This window comes from Pongo pygmaeus, chromosome 17 (genome assembly GCF_028885625.2).
Source record: "Pongo pygmaeus isolate AG05252 chromosome 17, NHGRI_mPonPyg2-v2.0_pri, whole genome shotgun sequence".
In the NCBI taxonomy this organism is placed as follows: Eukaryota; Metazoa; Chordata; class Mammalia; order Primates; family Hominidae; genus Pongo; species Pongo pygmaeus.
The window spans coordinates 32035882-32049814 of record NC_072390.2 but is presented as its reverse complement, the minus strand read 5'-3'; the positions used below and the strand labels follow the sequence as shown (position 1 = coordinate 32049814).

Sequence of the window (13933 nt, the reverse complement as noted above, 5' to 3'; positions counted from 1 at the left end):
TCCCTACAAGGACTTGGGCCGAGGGGCCCCGCCCTTCCCCGTGCCCTGGAATGTGCGGCCAGGCAAAGCCACAGGACGGACGCAACCATCTGCGGAAATGATAGGGGGGAAGAAGATTTAACACTGCAACAACAGGTACAAAAAAGACGGAAACTCAGTAACAGGACCCAGAGAACCATTATATATTGCTCTATATTCTAGGTCGCCCACTTTACACTTCCTTCTCATGCACTTGGTGAATACCGCGCCCGCTGACCACAGTGACGACTTCCCTCTCTGCAGCCCCTCCGTGAAGTCAGGCCCACTCTCTGCGGGCCAAGAAAGGTGACCGGGCTTCCTTCCGGCTTGCTAAGCAGAGGCCGGAAGCGGTGGTTTTTAGCGGATCTGTAGGTAGCTGGGTGGTGTGATAGCGGCAGCGAGGGGCTCGCAGAGGTGCTCGGATTCTCGTAGCTGTGCCGGGTGAGTGGCGCTCGCGTTCGGGCGCGAGAGACCCATCCCAGGGACCCGTCTCCGCGGGGCAGCTGGAGGGCGGCGGGGCTCCTGGCGCCGGTAGCGCACCTGGGCAGGTGTGCCAGCCAGGTTCCCGGTTCTGGGATCCGAGGCCATGGCTTGGAGTGGCCCAAACCCGAACTTCGCTCCTGTGCCCAAACTTGGAACTCTGGAAATGTGGCTTCGCCCACTGGCGCCTTGAGCTTGGGCGACTGCCGGTCCCGCGAAACCCGACCCCTGCAGAGCTGACTCCGGGACTATTTTAGTTTCTAACGTCAACTTGCCCGATTCAAGAGGATTTGCGCAGAAAACGTAGCCCATTGTCCCCCTGCTGCAGCTGTTGTTGCAGCTGTGTAGCTACGTTTAGTAGGAATAACCAACTCAAATTGGGAAGTTCTTCAGCTCAGTATCCGCTCCTGTAATTAGAACTTTTTTTCTTTAAGCGATGAAATTTTGGACAGAGAAGTCTGGAGTTTAGTTTGTGGCTCAAAGAAAAACTCCAAAATGTAATACCTTGTCCCATTTGAGGGGAAAGTTTGGGCTAATTCAATTCGCCATGGAAGTGTTTTCTTTTTAAAGTAGTTTAGTAGGTACATGAATGTATCTATCAGTTCTTGAGAGACATATAGATTTAGCAGAGATTTTAACTTAAGTGCAAAAAGTTTTATATTTAAAGGCGAATAAAGCGAATATTTCTTAAAATGATTGGTATTCGTTTCATGTTCTGGAAGGGCTGTAATAAACGGTAGTCAGAAAAGCACTTTATTTTCAAAAGCGAGGCTTTACTGGCAAGTCAGCCCTCACAGCTTGTCTTTGTCCAGTGGTGAGAACTTTTGGGTGTGGCAGTCCAAGAGAACGAATCCTACCTTCAACCGGAAGTTTGCATAAAAAATGAAACTTGGTTTACTTGGAACGGAAACACCAACTTGAAATACACCTTTTAAAAATTGTGGTTAGCACCAGAAATTAAGTTATACTTAGGTTTTTTTTTAAGTGCATTGATTAAATGAGGCGGTATATTTGGTCAGGGTTTAGAAAACCCACCAAATACTAGGTGCTATCACACTACGCAGTGTTTTGTAAGATGGTAGTTTTTTCTTGAAGAATATCTGATATTTCTCAGAATATTATCAATTTGAGTGTTCGTTTTGTAGAAAAAGTTTCTAGGTTATTTCACATTTATTGCCACTTTGTAAATGCTGGATTATAAACTTTGTAAATGCTAGGATTATAACCACAGAACTCTATATATTGGTATGGATGAGTCCCATTTTATAAGTGAACATAGTTTCTAGAGATTCTGACAACTCTTCTGGTGCCCTTTGGTGTGTAGGGAAAGCCACTTTGAGAATCTCTTCTATTTCTCCCACCTATTAATCTAGTCTAACATTTTCCTTAATCATGTTGTGTATCTCTTTTGTTACAGCCCATAATGATTCTGAGCTAAAACACAAAGTAAAAACCAGATTCATTGCCACCAGCGCTCACCTCGCCTGACTTAAAAAAAGGTTATGCTCCTTTAGATCTGTAAACTCAGTCTCCTGACTGCCCTTCATCCACTTTCTCATCCATCTGAAATCCTCATATTTTGTAGAAGCCTGTTCTGTAAGTCTCTCTTTCCAGTTTCGTACAACAGATACTCCTTCACAGCAAAGATCTTTCACGTAATCCCTCAAAAATAAAGACTCGGGCTGGATGTGGTGGCTCACGCCTGTAATCTCAGCACTTTGGGAGGCCGAGGCAGATGGATCACGAGGTCAGGAGTTCAAGACCAGCCTGCCCAAGGTGGTGAAACCCCGTCTCTACTAAAAATACAAAAATTAGCCGGGCATGGTGGTGGGCGCCTGTAATCCCAGCTACTCCAGAGGCTGAGGCAGAGAATTGCTTGAACCCTGGAGGTGGAGATTGAGATGGCGCCACTGCACTCCAGCCTGGGCGACAGAGCAAGACTCGGTCTCAAAAATAAATAAATAAATAAAAATAAATAAATAAATAAAGACTCGACTTTATGATTGAGGAGCTTCGTAATTTGGAAACCTCGGGTCCTTACCTGGCGATCTTTGCATCCTAAAGAATAATTACATTGACATGAAATCTTTTCAATTTATTTTACCCTAGCTTGCTTTTTGTAAAAAGCAATTTCAGGGGGTAGAGGGGAGGGATAGCATTAGGAGATATACCTCATGTTAAATGACGGGTTAATGGGTGCAGCACACCAACATGGCACATGTGTACATATGTAACTAACCTGCACGTTGTGCACATGTACCCTAAAACTTAAAGTATAATAATAATAACAATTTCAACTTTTTTAGATTAAGAGGTATACCCTAGTTTTCTAAACTTCGATGAGAGTTGTGCATTTGCTGAAGGCTTATTACATGAAGAGTGACAGTCAATTGTTTGAAGGAAAGTAAAATGAACAGCAAACTAGAATCATAGCAAAGAGGACCCTGACAATATCAGAAATGATCTGCTCCTTGAGATCATAGCACTGTTCCTGATTTGACTCCCTCCACCATTATTTATTCCCCCCACACTTTTAATTTGGTAGAGAAAAAACCCCACAGTTTCTGTATTTTGGAACAGTGACTGTGAAGCCAAACTCCCTATCGCTGAAAGGTTTCTGGTGGAAAATAACTCATAGATCAGAATCCAGCCTCCTTGAAAGAGCAAAGGCCTAGGTAGTAACTTGCTCAACATTACACTATCAGTTTTTGGTAGAATTAACTACCTTAATTTGTTAGAATTAAGGGTAACACCGGAATCTCTTCATTCTAACAATGCCTTGTAGCTTCTAAATGATCCCACACTGGGTTTTTCAAGGTCTTCCTCCTCCCCAATCCCTTAATTACTCAGAAACATCTTTTCTAAACTCACAGTATTTGATAATTATGTACCATGTTAGGAATTATTTTTCATTATTGTCACACATTGTTTTAAGTTTAGAGTCATACTTCTGGAATGAAAACTATGACTCATTTCATAAGTTGAACCAATCATCTCATTTCTTTATAGTTGCCTCCCCAACTATATTAAGCTCCTTGAAGATAGGACACATGCCTTACATTTCTTAACTCTTAGCTAGTATTCAACATAATATGACGTTTGATACATATTAGTGTAATTAACTTCATAATAAAATTGATAAGATTAAGTATTGAATGTGCTGAAGAAGAGCTTCAATGAGGCCATTGTCAGTGCTGACCAAAAAAAAAAAAAAGAAAAAAAAGCTTTTTTACTTTAAAAATCTGTTTTGTAATACATTTACAAATTCAAAAAAGTGCATGATTAAAAGAATAGGAAATACATCAGAATTCAGAAAACATACTACTTTACAACCAAAACTAAGCATTTTGAAAAGGTGTCTAGAGGACCCTCGTAAATTTAGTAATATGAGATTTTATATAATAGATTAAAAAATCAGATGTGTCAGCCGTTTGACCTCATCAGTTTCTTTGTTCTTAAAATAGCTGACATTTCTGCATCATTAGGGAAAGACAATGTTGTCACACAAAACAGACTATTTTTAAAGATGTGCTTTGGCTTGTAAAGGCATGACATGCCTAAAATATTAAAGCGATATGGACTGGTAAACGTGTCACTCATTGGGTTTCAACCTCTTGCTCCAAGTCCTTGAGTACATTTAAGAGATGGAGAAATAATATACTCTATAACTCTTTGTAGTTTTTAAAGACAGCATTTATAACAGACGAGGAAAGTACATCCCCATGTAGTTTAGATATGAATGGAATTTACTACCCCCAAAGGTGTTACAGAATGAAAATACGCATTTATGAATGGTTTAAATCATGAAAGGCAGTATCCTAAAAGTTGATTAAAGAATTCTAGGAAATTTGGGAGCAGCATATATTATAACTTCTGTGCTGTGTAGGATATATCTTTTCAACAATATATTCCAGTTGCCATACAGTGCTATATTGGATGGGCTGGAATTTGTGACTATCCTTTGTGGAATTTCCTATTAAAATCTGAAAACAGATTTAGCTTTAAAAAATTTGAGGCAGAGCTTTTCTAATCATTCCATAATTGTATTTAGTCTGGACGATGTGGTTATAATCAAGGAAAGAATGTAAGAAATTACTTTCTAAACACATCGGAAACACATTCTTAGGGTCACTTTGGAGTGCTGAGATCTAGGTGGTTCATTCTTTGCAGTCCACAGACTTATTTTTAGAGCAATGGCATAGTGTTTTGCCAGATCATAGCTAAGTGTTGTTTTCAGAACGTAAGCTTTAAAATTGTTATCCTGGTCAGAGTGAAATCAGTAGTGCCTATTTTAGACCTGCTTGGAAGAATATAACTCAATGCAGTGTCTTTTGATGCTGAGCGGTTTTGCAGACTACCATCTTCACTGCAACTCTGAAGGATGGTACGGTAGAATTTTATTGTCTGATGACTATGGTATTTTTAACTTGAAACAAATTTTTGTTTTTAGTATTGAAAGGAAAATTGCCTTTTTATTTTAGGTATTATTAGACATTGTTTTTAATTTTAACTTAAATTTTACTGAGGTAAATTTAGATAAGAGAGCAAAGGTAGTTTCTACCTTTAAGATGTTTTCTAAAACTTGTAAAATTATTTTAAAAGCTTGTGCTCTGATTTCTGTTTAGAGATCTTAGATACTTCCAGTGATTTAGTGTGGCTGTAATGCAAGAAACTGGTTTGGATAGAGTGCAATGTCTATAAAAACTATAGATGAATTCCCTTCAGTTTTTTTTATACTTTACTGTTAGGCTTTCAACAAATAGTTTTCTTGAACTACTTTTGCCTAGAGGTGAGGGTACAATAAAAAATGTTAGTTGAAAGTGAAAGAACAATATTTGTCGATAGAGATTAGGAGATGAAGACCTGTTTCATCAGTTAGTCATTCTTACTATTCCTCCCCTTTCTGTCCACCATACTATGGAACAGCCAGTTTAGGCTACGGCTGCAAAGGGGGGACCTACTGAAGATGAATTAGTATCCCTCAGCACCCCCATACTGCTGAAGTATAGAACTTGGGAGTTTCCTAGGTACCTAGTTTTTTTTTTTTGCTTCTTGGTTTTTTATTGTTATCAAATCAGCAGATTTGGTTATCAGCTGTTGTTAGCTATATAGCAGTATGGGACATATGTAATCTTGTTGAGATGTGTCTTCTAAAGACACATTTCTGAGTAGCTCAAACATATCAGGAAGTTGTTTCTGTGTACTTTTGTTAATCATTGTTTTGATTGAAACTTAAGTAATCTTAGATGTTGATCTGTTTTTTATTGTATTTCCTTTCTTAATTAGGATTTAACCACCACCATGTCGAGCAAAAGAACAAAGACCAAGACCAAGAAGCGCCCTCAGCGTGCAACATCCAATGTGTTTGCTATGTTTGACCAGTCACAGATTCAGGAGTTCAAAGAGGCCTTCAACATGATTGATCAGAACAGAGATGGTTTCATCGACAAGGAAGATTTGCATGATATGCTTGCTTCATTGGGTAATGCTCAGTTTAAATATTAATCTATTGGATAGAATTTCCACAGTGCCTTTCATGTTGCTTTCATGAGTCTTAAAGCTCTGTAAGCCTGTCTAATGAGTCTACTAAGGTTTGAGTAAAGTGTGGAACAGTGTTTCCCACCAGACCACCAGCAGATTCCTGACCCTGTCTTAGGATTGGGTTGGGGTTCGTGTGTGTGTGTGTGTGTGTGTGTGTATAAAAACACTGATCTTGATTATGGAAGCAGTATTATTCCTTCTGACATTCCAGTGGACTATCATATACTCTCCAGACTCTTTAATAGGCCCTATTCATTAAGAAAACTTTCCCCCCAAATAGTATTGCTGTCATGAGTGCAAACAGTAAACTGTATGAATGATAATCTTTCTTACCAAAATGTTTACTGTCATTAATAGTTGATATGTATTGTAATGTAATTAAAATTATGACCGCTTTTAAAAATTTAGGGAAGAATCCAACTGATGAGTATCTAGATGCCATGATGAATGAAGCTCCAGGCCCCATCAATTTCACCATGTTCCTCACCATGTTTGGTGAGAAGTTAAATGGCACAGATCCTGAAGATGTCATCAGAAATGCCTTTGCTTGCTTTGATGAAGAAGCAACTGGTAAGTGAGAGGTAACCTTTAATTACAAAGTGATTTAATTTTTAGTTATGGTAACTAAAATATACAGTAACTTAAAATATGATAACACCCTCAGGTTTGTACTACACCTATTTTTTTAGACAGAGTTCTCTTGGCATGTTTGTCACTCACTTTGCTGCTTCTGCCCTAAGTAGTAGTTTACAATGAATAGGTTGTATTTGAAACCTCTTTGGGAAACTTATATTACCCCTTTCCTAGCATGTTAACTCCACAAGGGTTAGGCTCTCAGTAAATATGTATTGAATAAAAAACTTTTACCAGAATAATCTTGATGAAGTATAAATTGTTATAGGCCATTGCACCACTACAATCCTGTGTGTGTTTACCAGGTATCTGTCAGCTCTCAAATTGTTTAAATCTGACATCTAACCTTTATTTTAAAATACACTCAGTAGAACTCAGGGTCTGAAATTAGACTATCTGGCTTCAAATTCCTCTTCCACATAATAGCTGTATAATTTGGGGCAAGTTGCTTAACTTTCTCTAAGCCTCTGTTTTCTTATTTGTAAAATGAGCAGTATTACCTACCTAGGGTGGTTGTGAGAATTAAATGAAGAAGTGAGATGTACATGAAGTACTTAGCATACTGTGTGGCATAGAGTTAACTCTCAAAAAAACAAAATGTTAACTATATAGGCGCCTGATCCTTTGGCAGAAGTGTAAGAGAAAACATAATGAGGGAATATTTTCCATGATTCCCAACTCAACATGGCGTAGCCAAGTGTGTTTAGTGAAGGAAGGCACAATCTTTGGTTGCCTCCATTAGTGGGACGAGTTTAAATACTGGGTGGTTGCCAGGGCCTGCTGATGGAAGCATGGTCTGTGACTTTCAAGGCTCCCCACATGTGCATGCCGGTTATTTGGGAAATCTTAAAAATGCCAATACCAGAAAATAAATCGGGTGACATCAGATTCTTGTAGGCAGGCAGGTTTTATGAGAATCCTGGTATCAAATTCCCAAAGTAAAGAGCACACACCTTTCAGCTTACCACTGCACATCCCCACTGCCTAGCACAGTGCCTGCCACATAGTTAGTGCTCAAATATTTATTCCATGTTTTTGCATGTGCTGGGACTGGCCATATTTATTACAATAATTGGATTTGTAAACAGTAAAAATCTCATTTTACATCTGAGAAAACCAAAGTCAGGGATAAAATGAAATGCGTGAAATAAAATAGCTTGTTAAAACTGGGCCTCAAGTTTCCAGTATTCTTTCCACTGTACCACTTTATTGATGTGTATGATGTAGTGTTGATTTTAGCCTGGCAGGTAAATGTTATTTGCTTGTAGAATAAGATGTGACCATTCATGCCACTTTAAGGAACCGTAAGGCTTAGATTCTTTAACCATACTTTTTATTACTTTGTTTAGGCATAGGTTTAGTCTCTCTTATCAAGAGATCAGAAGCTGAATATGGAGGCAGAATGATAGAGCAAATGATAGAGCAGAGCAATGCTGCTAAGCAGCTAGGCATTTTTCTAGGCACTTCTCTGCTGAGGCTGTTTTAAGTAGGTGGACACCCTGCAGTTCATATATTTGCATGTTTATAGTTTGTAACATACAGAACATGCTTAGTCAAGTATAGATATTCTTTGTAATTAACCCTCAGGATAGTATGTATTCTGATCCCTTGTTCTTTATTCTCCAGGCACCATTCAGGAAGATTACTTGAGAGAGCTGCTGACAACCATGGGGGATCGGTTTACGGATGAGGAAGTGGATGAGCTGTACAGAGAAGCACCTATTGATAAAAAGGGGAATTTCAATTACATCGAGTTCACACGCATCCTGAAACATGGAGCAAAAGACAAAGATGACTGAAATAACTTCAAATTCCAGCCAAACGTTCCTTGTTGCCACTTTGGGTATTCTGAGATTTCCTCTTGCATGCCCTTAGCTTTACAGCTTTTGCATTTCCTGTTGTATTTATTCTCAGCCATTTTGGGCATATGTATCTTTATAATCAGACTGGAAACGGGACTTTCTATTAATATCATTTTCAGAATAGAAAATAGGGTAATTTAACCTACCAGCCCTTCCCCCCCAATAACTGTGGTCTATACAGAGTCAATATATTTTTTCAGAGAAAGTTATTCACTCGATTTTTTCTGAATCATAATTAAACTTTATGATAAAATACTTACTTGTTTAAACTTCTTATTTACCAAATTTGGCTTTTGTTGGTTTTAGTCGTATCTCCCAAAGAAGGGTAGATGAGAGAAATCCTAGAAAATGATACGGTTGTTAGCTTTCTCTTCCTCCAGTTTTCCTAACAATCCTATCTCCTTTACTATCCATTCCTCCTCCTCCCAAGTATATCCAATTTTAACTGCCCTAATCAGATTTTCTGCACTTTGTCTTCCAATTCTTAAAATAATTTCCTGTAGAATTTGCATATATATGATAGTTTCCATAGCTTTAAGTCCTTAAGTTGACATACCTGCCAACATTTCCACTTTATTTAAACTTTTGTAATTTTTGGTCATTTAAAATTAGACCAGGTCACTGAGTATAATTTCAATTTGTCATATTTTTAAAAACCATTTTGGCTTAAAGGTTTTGTGGAATGCTACCAAAGAGAGATTTTTACGTTACGTTTTAAAGTGCTGGAAATATGCAGTATTTCTTTATTATATGTAGTTTTTCTTTAACACAGCAATGTGTATTGAAAGATATTTGTTTATGCAGAGATTCACCACGAGTCCATGTATGAGTTTTGGACATTCCTGACCTTCCCACAATCAAAACAGCTGAACCTACATGCCTGGGAAAGTGAGGTCATTATTTCAGTCCTAAAAATAACTTCTGCTATTTGCAGAAATGCAGAACTGTTTCATAGTTAATCAGGGAGTGGCAGACAGTTTCGTTCTTTTTCAGCTTTAAAAATCTGACTCTCAAAGGGCTTCAAGATTCTCTTTTTTTTCCAGACAGGGTCTCTCGCTCTATCACACAGGCTGGAGTGCAATGGAACGATCACAGCTCACTGCAGCCTTGACCTCCTGGGCTCAAGTGATCCACAGCCACCTGAGTAGTTGGGACTACAGGCATGCACCACCATGCCTGGCTAATTTCTTAATTTGTTGTAGAGACAAGGTCTCATTATGTTGCCTAGGCTGGTCTCAAACTCCTGTACTCAAGTGATCTTCCCACCTCTGCCTCCTAAAGTGCTGGGATTACAGGTGTGAGCAACCATGCCCAGCCCAAAACTCTGACTCTCAAAGATTCATGAGTTTTAAAAGATTTGAAATGGAGAAAAATTTGGTTGAAAAGAGTTGACAATTAGCCTATGAAGATGAGCAATTGACAATTACTGTAATAACTTTAAGTTTTATGCTACGATTAATATGACTCTCCTTGGACGAAACCATTACCTCATTCAGTAAACAATTACTAAAAGCCTTCTGGGCAGCAGGCCTTTGCAGCCAATAAGATAGATCAGCTAGATCCTGTAACCTGGGAAGGCCAACGCTATAGGAATAGGACTAGTCAAAGCTAGTCCTTGCCCTCTTCAACATTAGAATCTTAGAACCTGCCTTCATTCTTTGTCTTTTGTTTCTGAATTTTATTCACTGGTTAAGCCAAAATACTTTTTCCAGGCTATGACCATGGTGCTAAAATCTTGTTTTTTGAATTGAATTTCCATGTCAAGAGAAAAAATTATCATATGCTTTGTTAAATCTCTAGTGAAGAACAGATAGCATTGTTTCCACTATATGAAAAACAAGGTACTACTAAAAGGATCTCTTGCAGGGGCCCTGTTTCCCTTTCAGTTAACTGCTCAAAGAACCAACTTGGATTAAGAACAATGATGTACCCTGAATGAAATAATTCTCCTAATTTAGTAGTAGCATTCTTTGCTTAAACAAGAATGATTACCAACAGAAAGGTAAAAGCATCCATTTCAATGGTGTGTTTGACTGAAAAATCAGTCTCAAAAGTTTCCATGATGAAAGTCATACTTGAAACAAACCATTTCAAAAGATCTGGCTAGGCATGTTGGCTCACATCTGTAATCCCAGCACTTTGGAAGGTCGAAGTAGGAAGACTGCTTGAAGCCAGAAGTTTGACATCAGCCTGGGCAACAAAGCAAAACCCCATCTCTACATAATAATTAAAAAATAAAAATTAGCCGGACATGGTGGTGGATGCCTATAGTCCCAGCTACTCTGGAAGCTAAGGTGGAAGGATTGCTTGAGCCCAGGAGTTTGAGGCTGGAGTGAGCTGATTGTGCCACTGTACTCCAGCCTGGGGTGACAGCGAGACCCTGTCTTAGAAAAAAAAAAAAGGGACAAAACCAGCCTAATGGGGGTGGCATCCTTATCTACCTGCATATGATATGGTCATTTGGATTCCAGGCCCCAAATTTTATTTGATGAAAGAATCTATGACTTGATGAGAGCAGGAATTGAATGCTCCTGGGAAAGAAAGGAGGAAGTCCTGAGCATAAGAGACAAGTAAAAGCAAATTGAGAAGGAAAGGAAACCATTTGCTACAAAGTGAAAAGAGGAAGGACAGCAAGAGGTTTAAGAGGTAGACTTGAGGATCAGATAAAAAATGATCAGAGTTTGGAGAGGTAAATAGAGCCGCAAAAACAGTCTTATGGAAACCTAGTTAATTTCAAGACTAAGGTTAGTAGTGTCCACCACAGAAAAGTGGAGTATGGGAAGGTTTAAATGAGACCCCCTCCCCAGATTTGACAAGTTGTTAGTCATGTTTGCTAGAGTTATTAAGAGTTTTGAGTGCAGAATCCATAATGCAACACAGGATAGTGAATAATGTCTAGGTGTGGGGTCAGGCAGAACTACGCTTAATGCCCGTTTGTTGCTACGTCATGGCTCTATAACCTTAAGTAAGTTATTTAAAGTCCCTTAGCCGATTTATTCATTTATAAAATAGAAATAATGCTGTTAGTTCATATTAGGAACATAGTATATAAAGCAGCATTTGTGTGATTAAGAGCAGCATGGATTTGGAGCCATACTTAAGTGAATTGCACCTGCTTATTTGACTAGCTTTGTGTTCTTAATTGCCAGTTTCCTCATATGTAAAATGGCCAATGCCATCCAAGTTTATTCTGAAAATTAGAAGCATGAAAGGCAAAATGCTCCAAATAGTAGTTACTCTGTTTACGAGTGGGCCAGTGAGAAGGGGCAAAGGGCATATCTTTAAATTCAAGCCTGTTTGTAGGCAGAGTAGAAGACGACAAACTAGGAGGGAACAATTAGTGAAACAAAATGGATCATGTCTAAGAGCTAGGAAGTGACAGACCCTAGACCACATGTAGGATTGCCCTTAGAAAAGTGGATGGATTTCAAAGTGGAATTTCATTAACTGGTTGTTAGGAAGATTTTATAAGACTATGCAAACAAATGCCTGTTAGTTTGGTACTAGTGGATACTGAAATAGTTTACTTTTGATTTCCTGAGCAGGTCCAATATGCCAGACTTGTGTGTGTCGAATTAGGTCCTCTTCACGGGTACAGTTTATCTTTTCTGTCCATAAAGGGATCGTAGTAGCTAATCCCACATTGAAGAAATGCCCAGTTTTCCCAGTGCTGCTTATTCGTATCATTTCCACTTGCTCTTCTATCTTCCAAGTCCCTATATCTTTTTAGTCTAGATTTCTCTGTGTCTGCTCAAATAACAGGAATTGTGACTTTTCTCCAATATTTATCCACATACATTTTAGAGTTGTAATGAGTTTACAACTTGTTTTTTCGTTTACTATTTAAATTTATCTCATGTTTTGGCATAGCCACCATTGTTTTGAGTATACTGCTTTTTCAACCATTCTTAACTTCAGTTATCTTTGACATGGGTATGCTGTAATTAACAATTTCCCAATGATAGATATTTAGCTATCCAGCTATTTTTATTAGTGAATAAATTTTTATTAATGATTAAAAAAGCCTATTATAGGCTTTTCTTTTGCATCTAGAGAGAACAGTATACCTTAGAATTATTTCTTAAGAATAGTGCTGTCAAATAGAAGCTTCTGTAATTATGGAAATGCTCTCTGTATCACACAATAAGGACACTAACCACATGTGGCTATTGAGCACTTAAAATGTGTCTAATACTGGCCAGGCGCGGTGGCTCATGCCCGTAATCCCAGCACTTTTGGAGGCCCAGGCAGGCAGATCACAGGGACAAGAGATTGAGACCATCCTGGCTAACATGGTGAAACCCTGTCTCTACTAAAAATACAAAAATTAGCTGGGCATCGTGGCACACGCCTGCAGTCCCTGCTACTCAGGAGGCTAAGGCAGAAGAATCGCATGAACCTGGGAGGCAGAGGTTGCAGTGAGCCGAGATCAAGCCACTGCACTCCAGCCTGGGCGACAGAGCAAGACTCTGTCTCAAAAAAAAAAAAAAAAAAAAAGTGTCTAATACTGCCAGATGCACTGGTGCAGTGTCTCTCGCCTGTAGTCCCAACTACTTGGGAGGCTCAGGTGAGAGGATCGCTCGAGCCCAGGAGTTCCAGGTTGTAGTGCATTATGATCACGCCTGTGATAGCCATTGCATTCCAGGTTAGGCAACATAGGGTGACTCCATCTCTAAAAATAAAACGTATCAAATACAACTGAGGAACTGAATTTAAGTTTAGCCACATATGGTTAGTGATGATTGTATTGGACAGCAGAATTCTAGAAACTTATTTTTTTTTAAATTATTTAGACGATCGAAGCAAAACCTAGACTACAGTTAAGGGAAAGAGTAAATATTGTAGAAACAGGTGTGACTTTTCAGCAATTGCTTTTCTAACACTATTGAGAAAATACACACAGTTATGAACTGCATTTAGAGCTGTGCTGCTGGGATGACGACCACCCCATCAGCATCATGTGTACTTACCAGGAATTCGAATTATCCTCCACCCCTTACTCACTGAATCCTAATACCCGGTTTTGAGGCTCAAAAATGTTTTTAAAAGCCCTGTTATTATGCGTGCTACTGTTTAAGAACTGCTATAGAGTGCTGAACACAAGGTCCCTCTCTTCTAGGAATTTCTGATCAAAGATTTCTAGAATATAAGCTCCTTAAGAGGCTTTGAATTCATCTCTCAGCATCCGGCACATGTTAAGGCAGTAAGAAGAGTTCAATAAAGATTTGCTATTAGATTGCCGATCCTCCACCATCCTGAAGTAATGCTATTTTAGTAATGCTAGATGAAGTAATGCTAGATTACCTCAAGGTGAGGGAAAATATCCTGAAGAACACAGCCACAAACACGATGTAGAACAAAACCTGAAAAACGTAGCTTTGTGTTTTTATTTGTGTGTG

The 13933-nt window shown here is 38.8% G+C and overlaps 1 protein-coding gene across 3 annotated transcripts; it reads left to right on the top strand.

Annotated features, from left to right (window-relative positions):
* The first annotated feature begins 22 nt into the window (after positions 1 to 22).
* Positions 23 to 8789, top strand: LOC129018676 (myosin regulatory light chain 12A). 3 transcript variants are annotated; one of them, XM_054460369.2, is made up of 4 exons: positions 23 to 135; positions 5785 to 5980; positions 6448 to 6609; positions 8299 to 8789. In XM_054460369.2, the coding sequence occupies exons 2-4, from the start codon at positions 5800 to 5802 to the stop codon at positions 8469 to 8471; spliced, it is 516 nt and encodes a 171-aa protein (XP_054316344.1). In that variant the 5' UTR covers positions 23 to 135; positions 5785 to 5799; the 3' UTR covers positions 8472 to 8789. The 3 variants fall into 3 exon arrangements, with proteins under 3 accessions (XP_054316344.1, XP_054316343.1, XP_054316342.1); XM_054460368.2 differs by lacking the exon at positions 23 to 135 and adding an exon at positions 323 to 459; XM_054460367.2 differs by lacking the exon at positions 23 to 135 and adding an exon at positions 4748 to 4882.
* The last annotated feature ends 5144 nt before the right edge of the window (positions 8790 to 13933 follow it).

Coding starts and splice junctions, on each gene's coding strand:
- LOC129018676 (XM_054460367.2), top strand. Junction 5,981..6,447: donor TGATATGCTTGCTTCATTGG/GTAATGCTCAGT, acceptor TTAAAAATTTAG/GGAAGAATCCAACTGATGAG. Junction 6,610..8,298: donor CTTTGATGAAGAAGCAACTG/GTAAGTGAGAGG, acceptor TTTATTCTCCAG/GCACCATTCAGGAAGATTAC.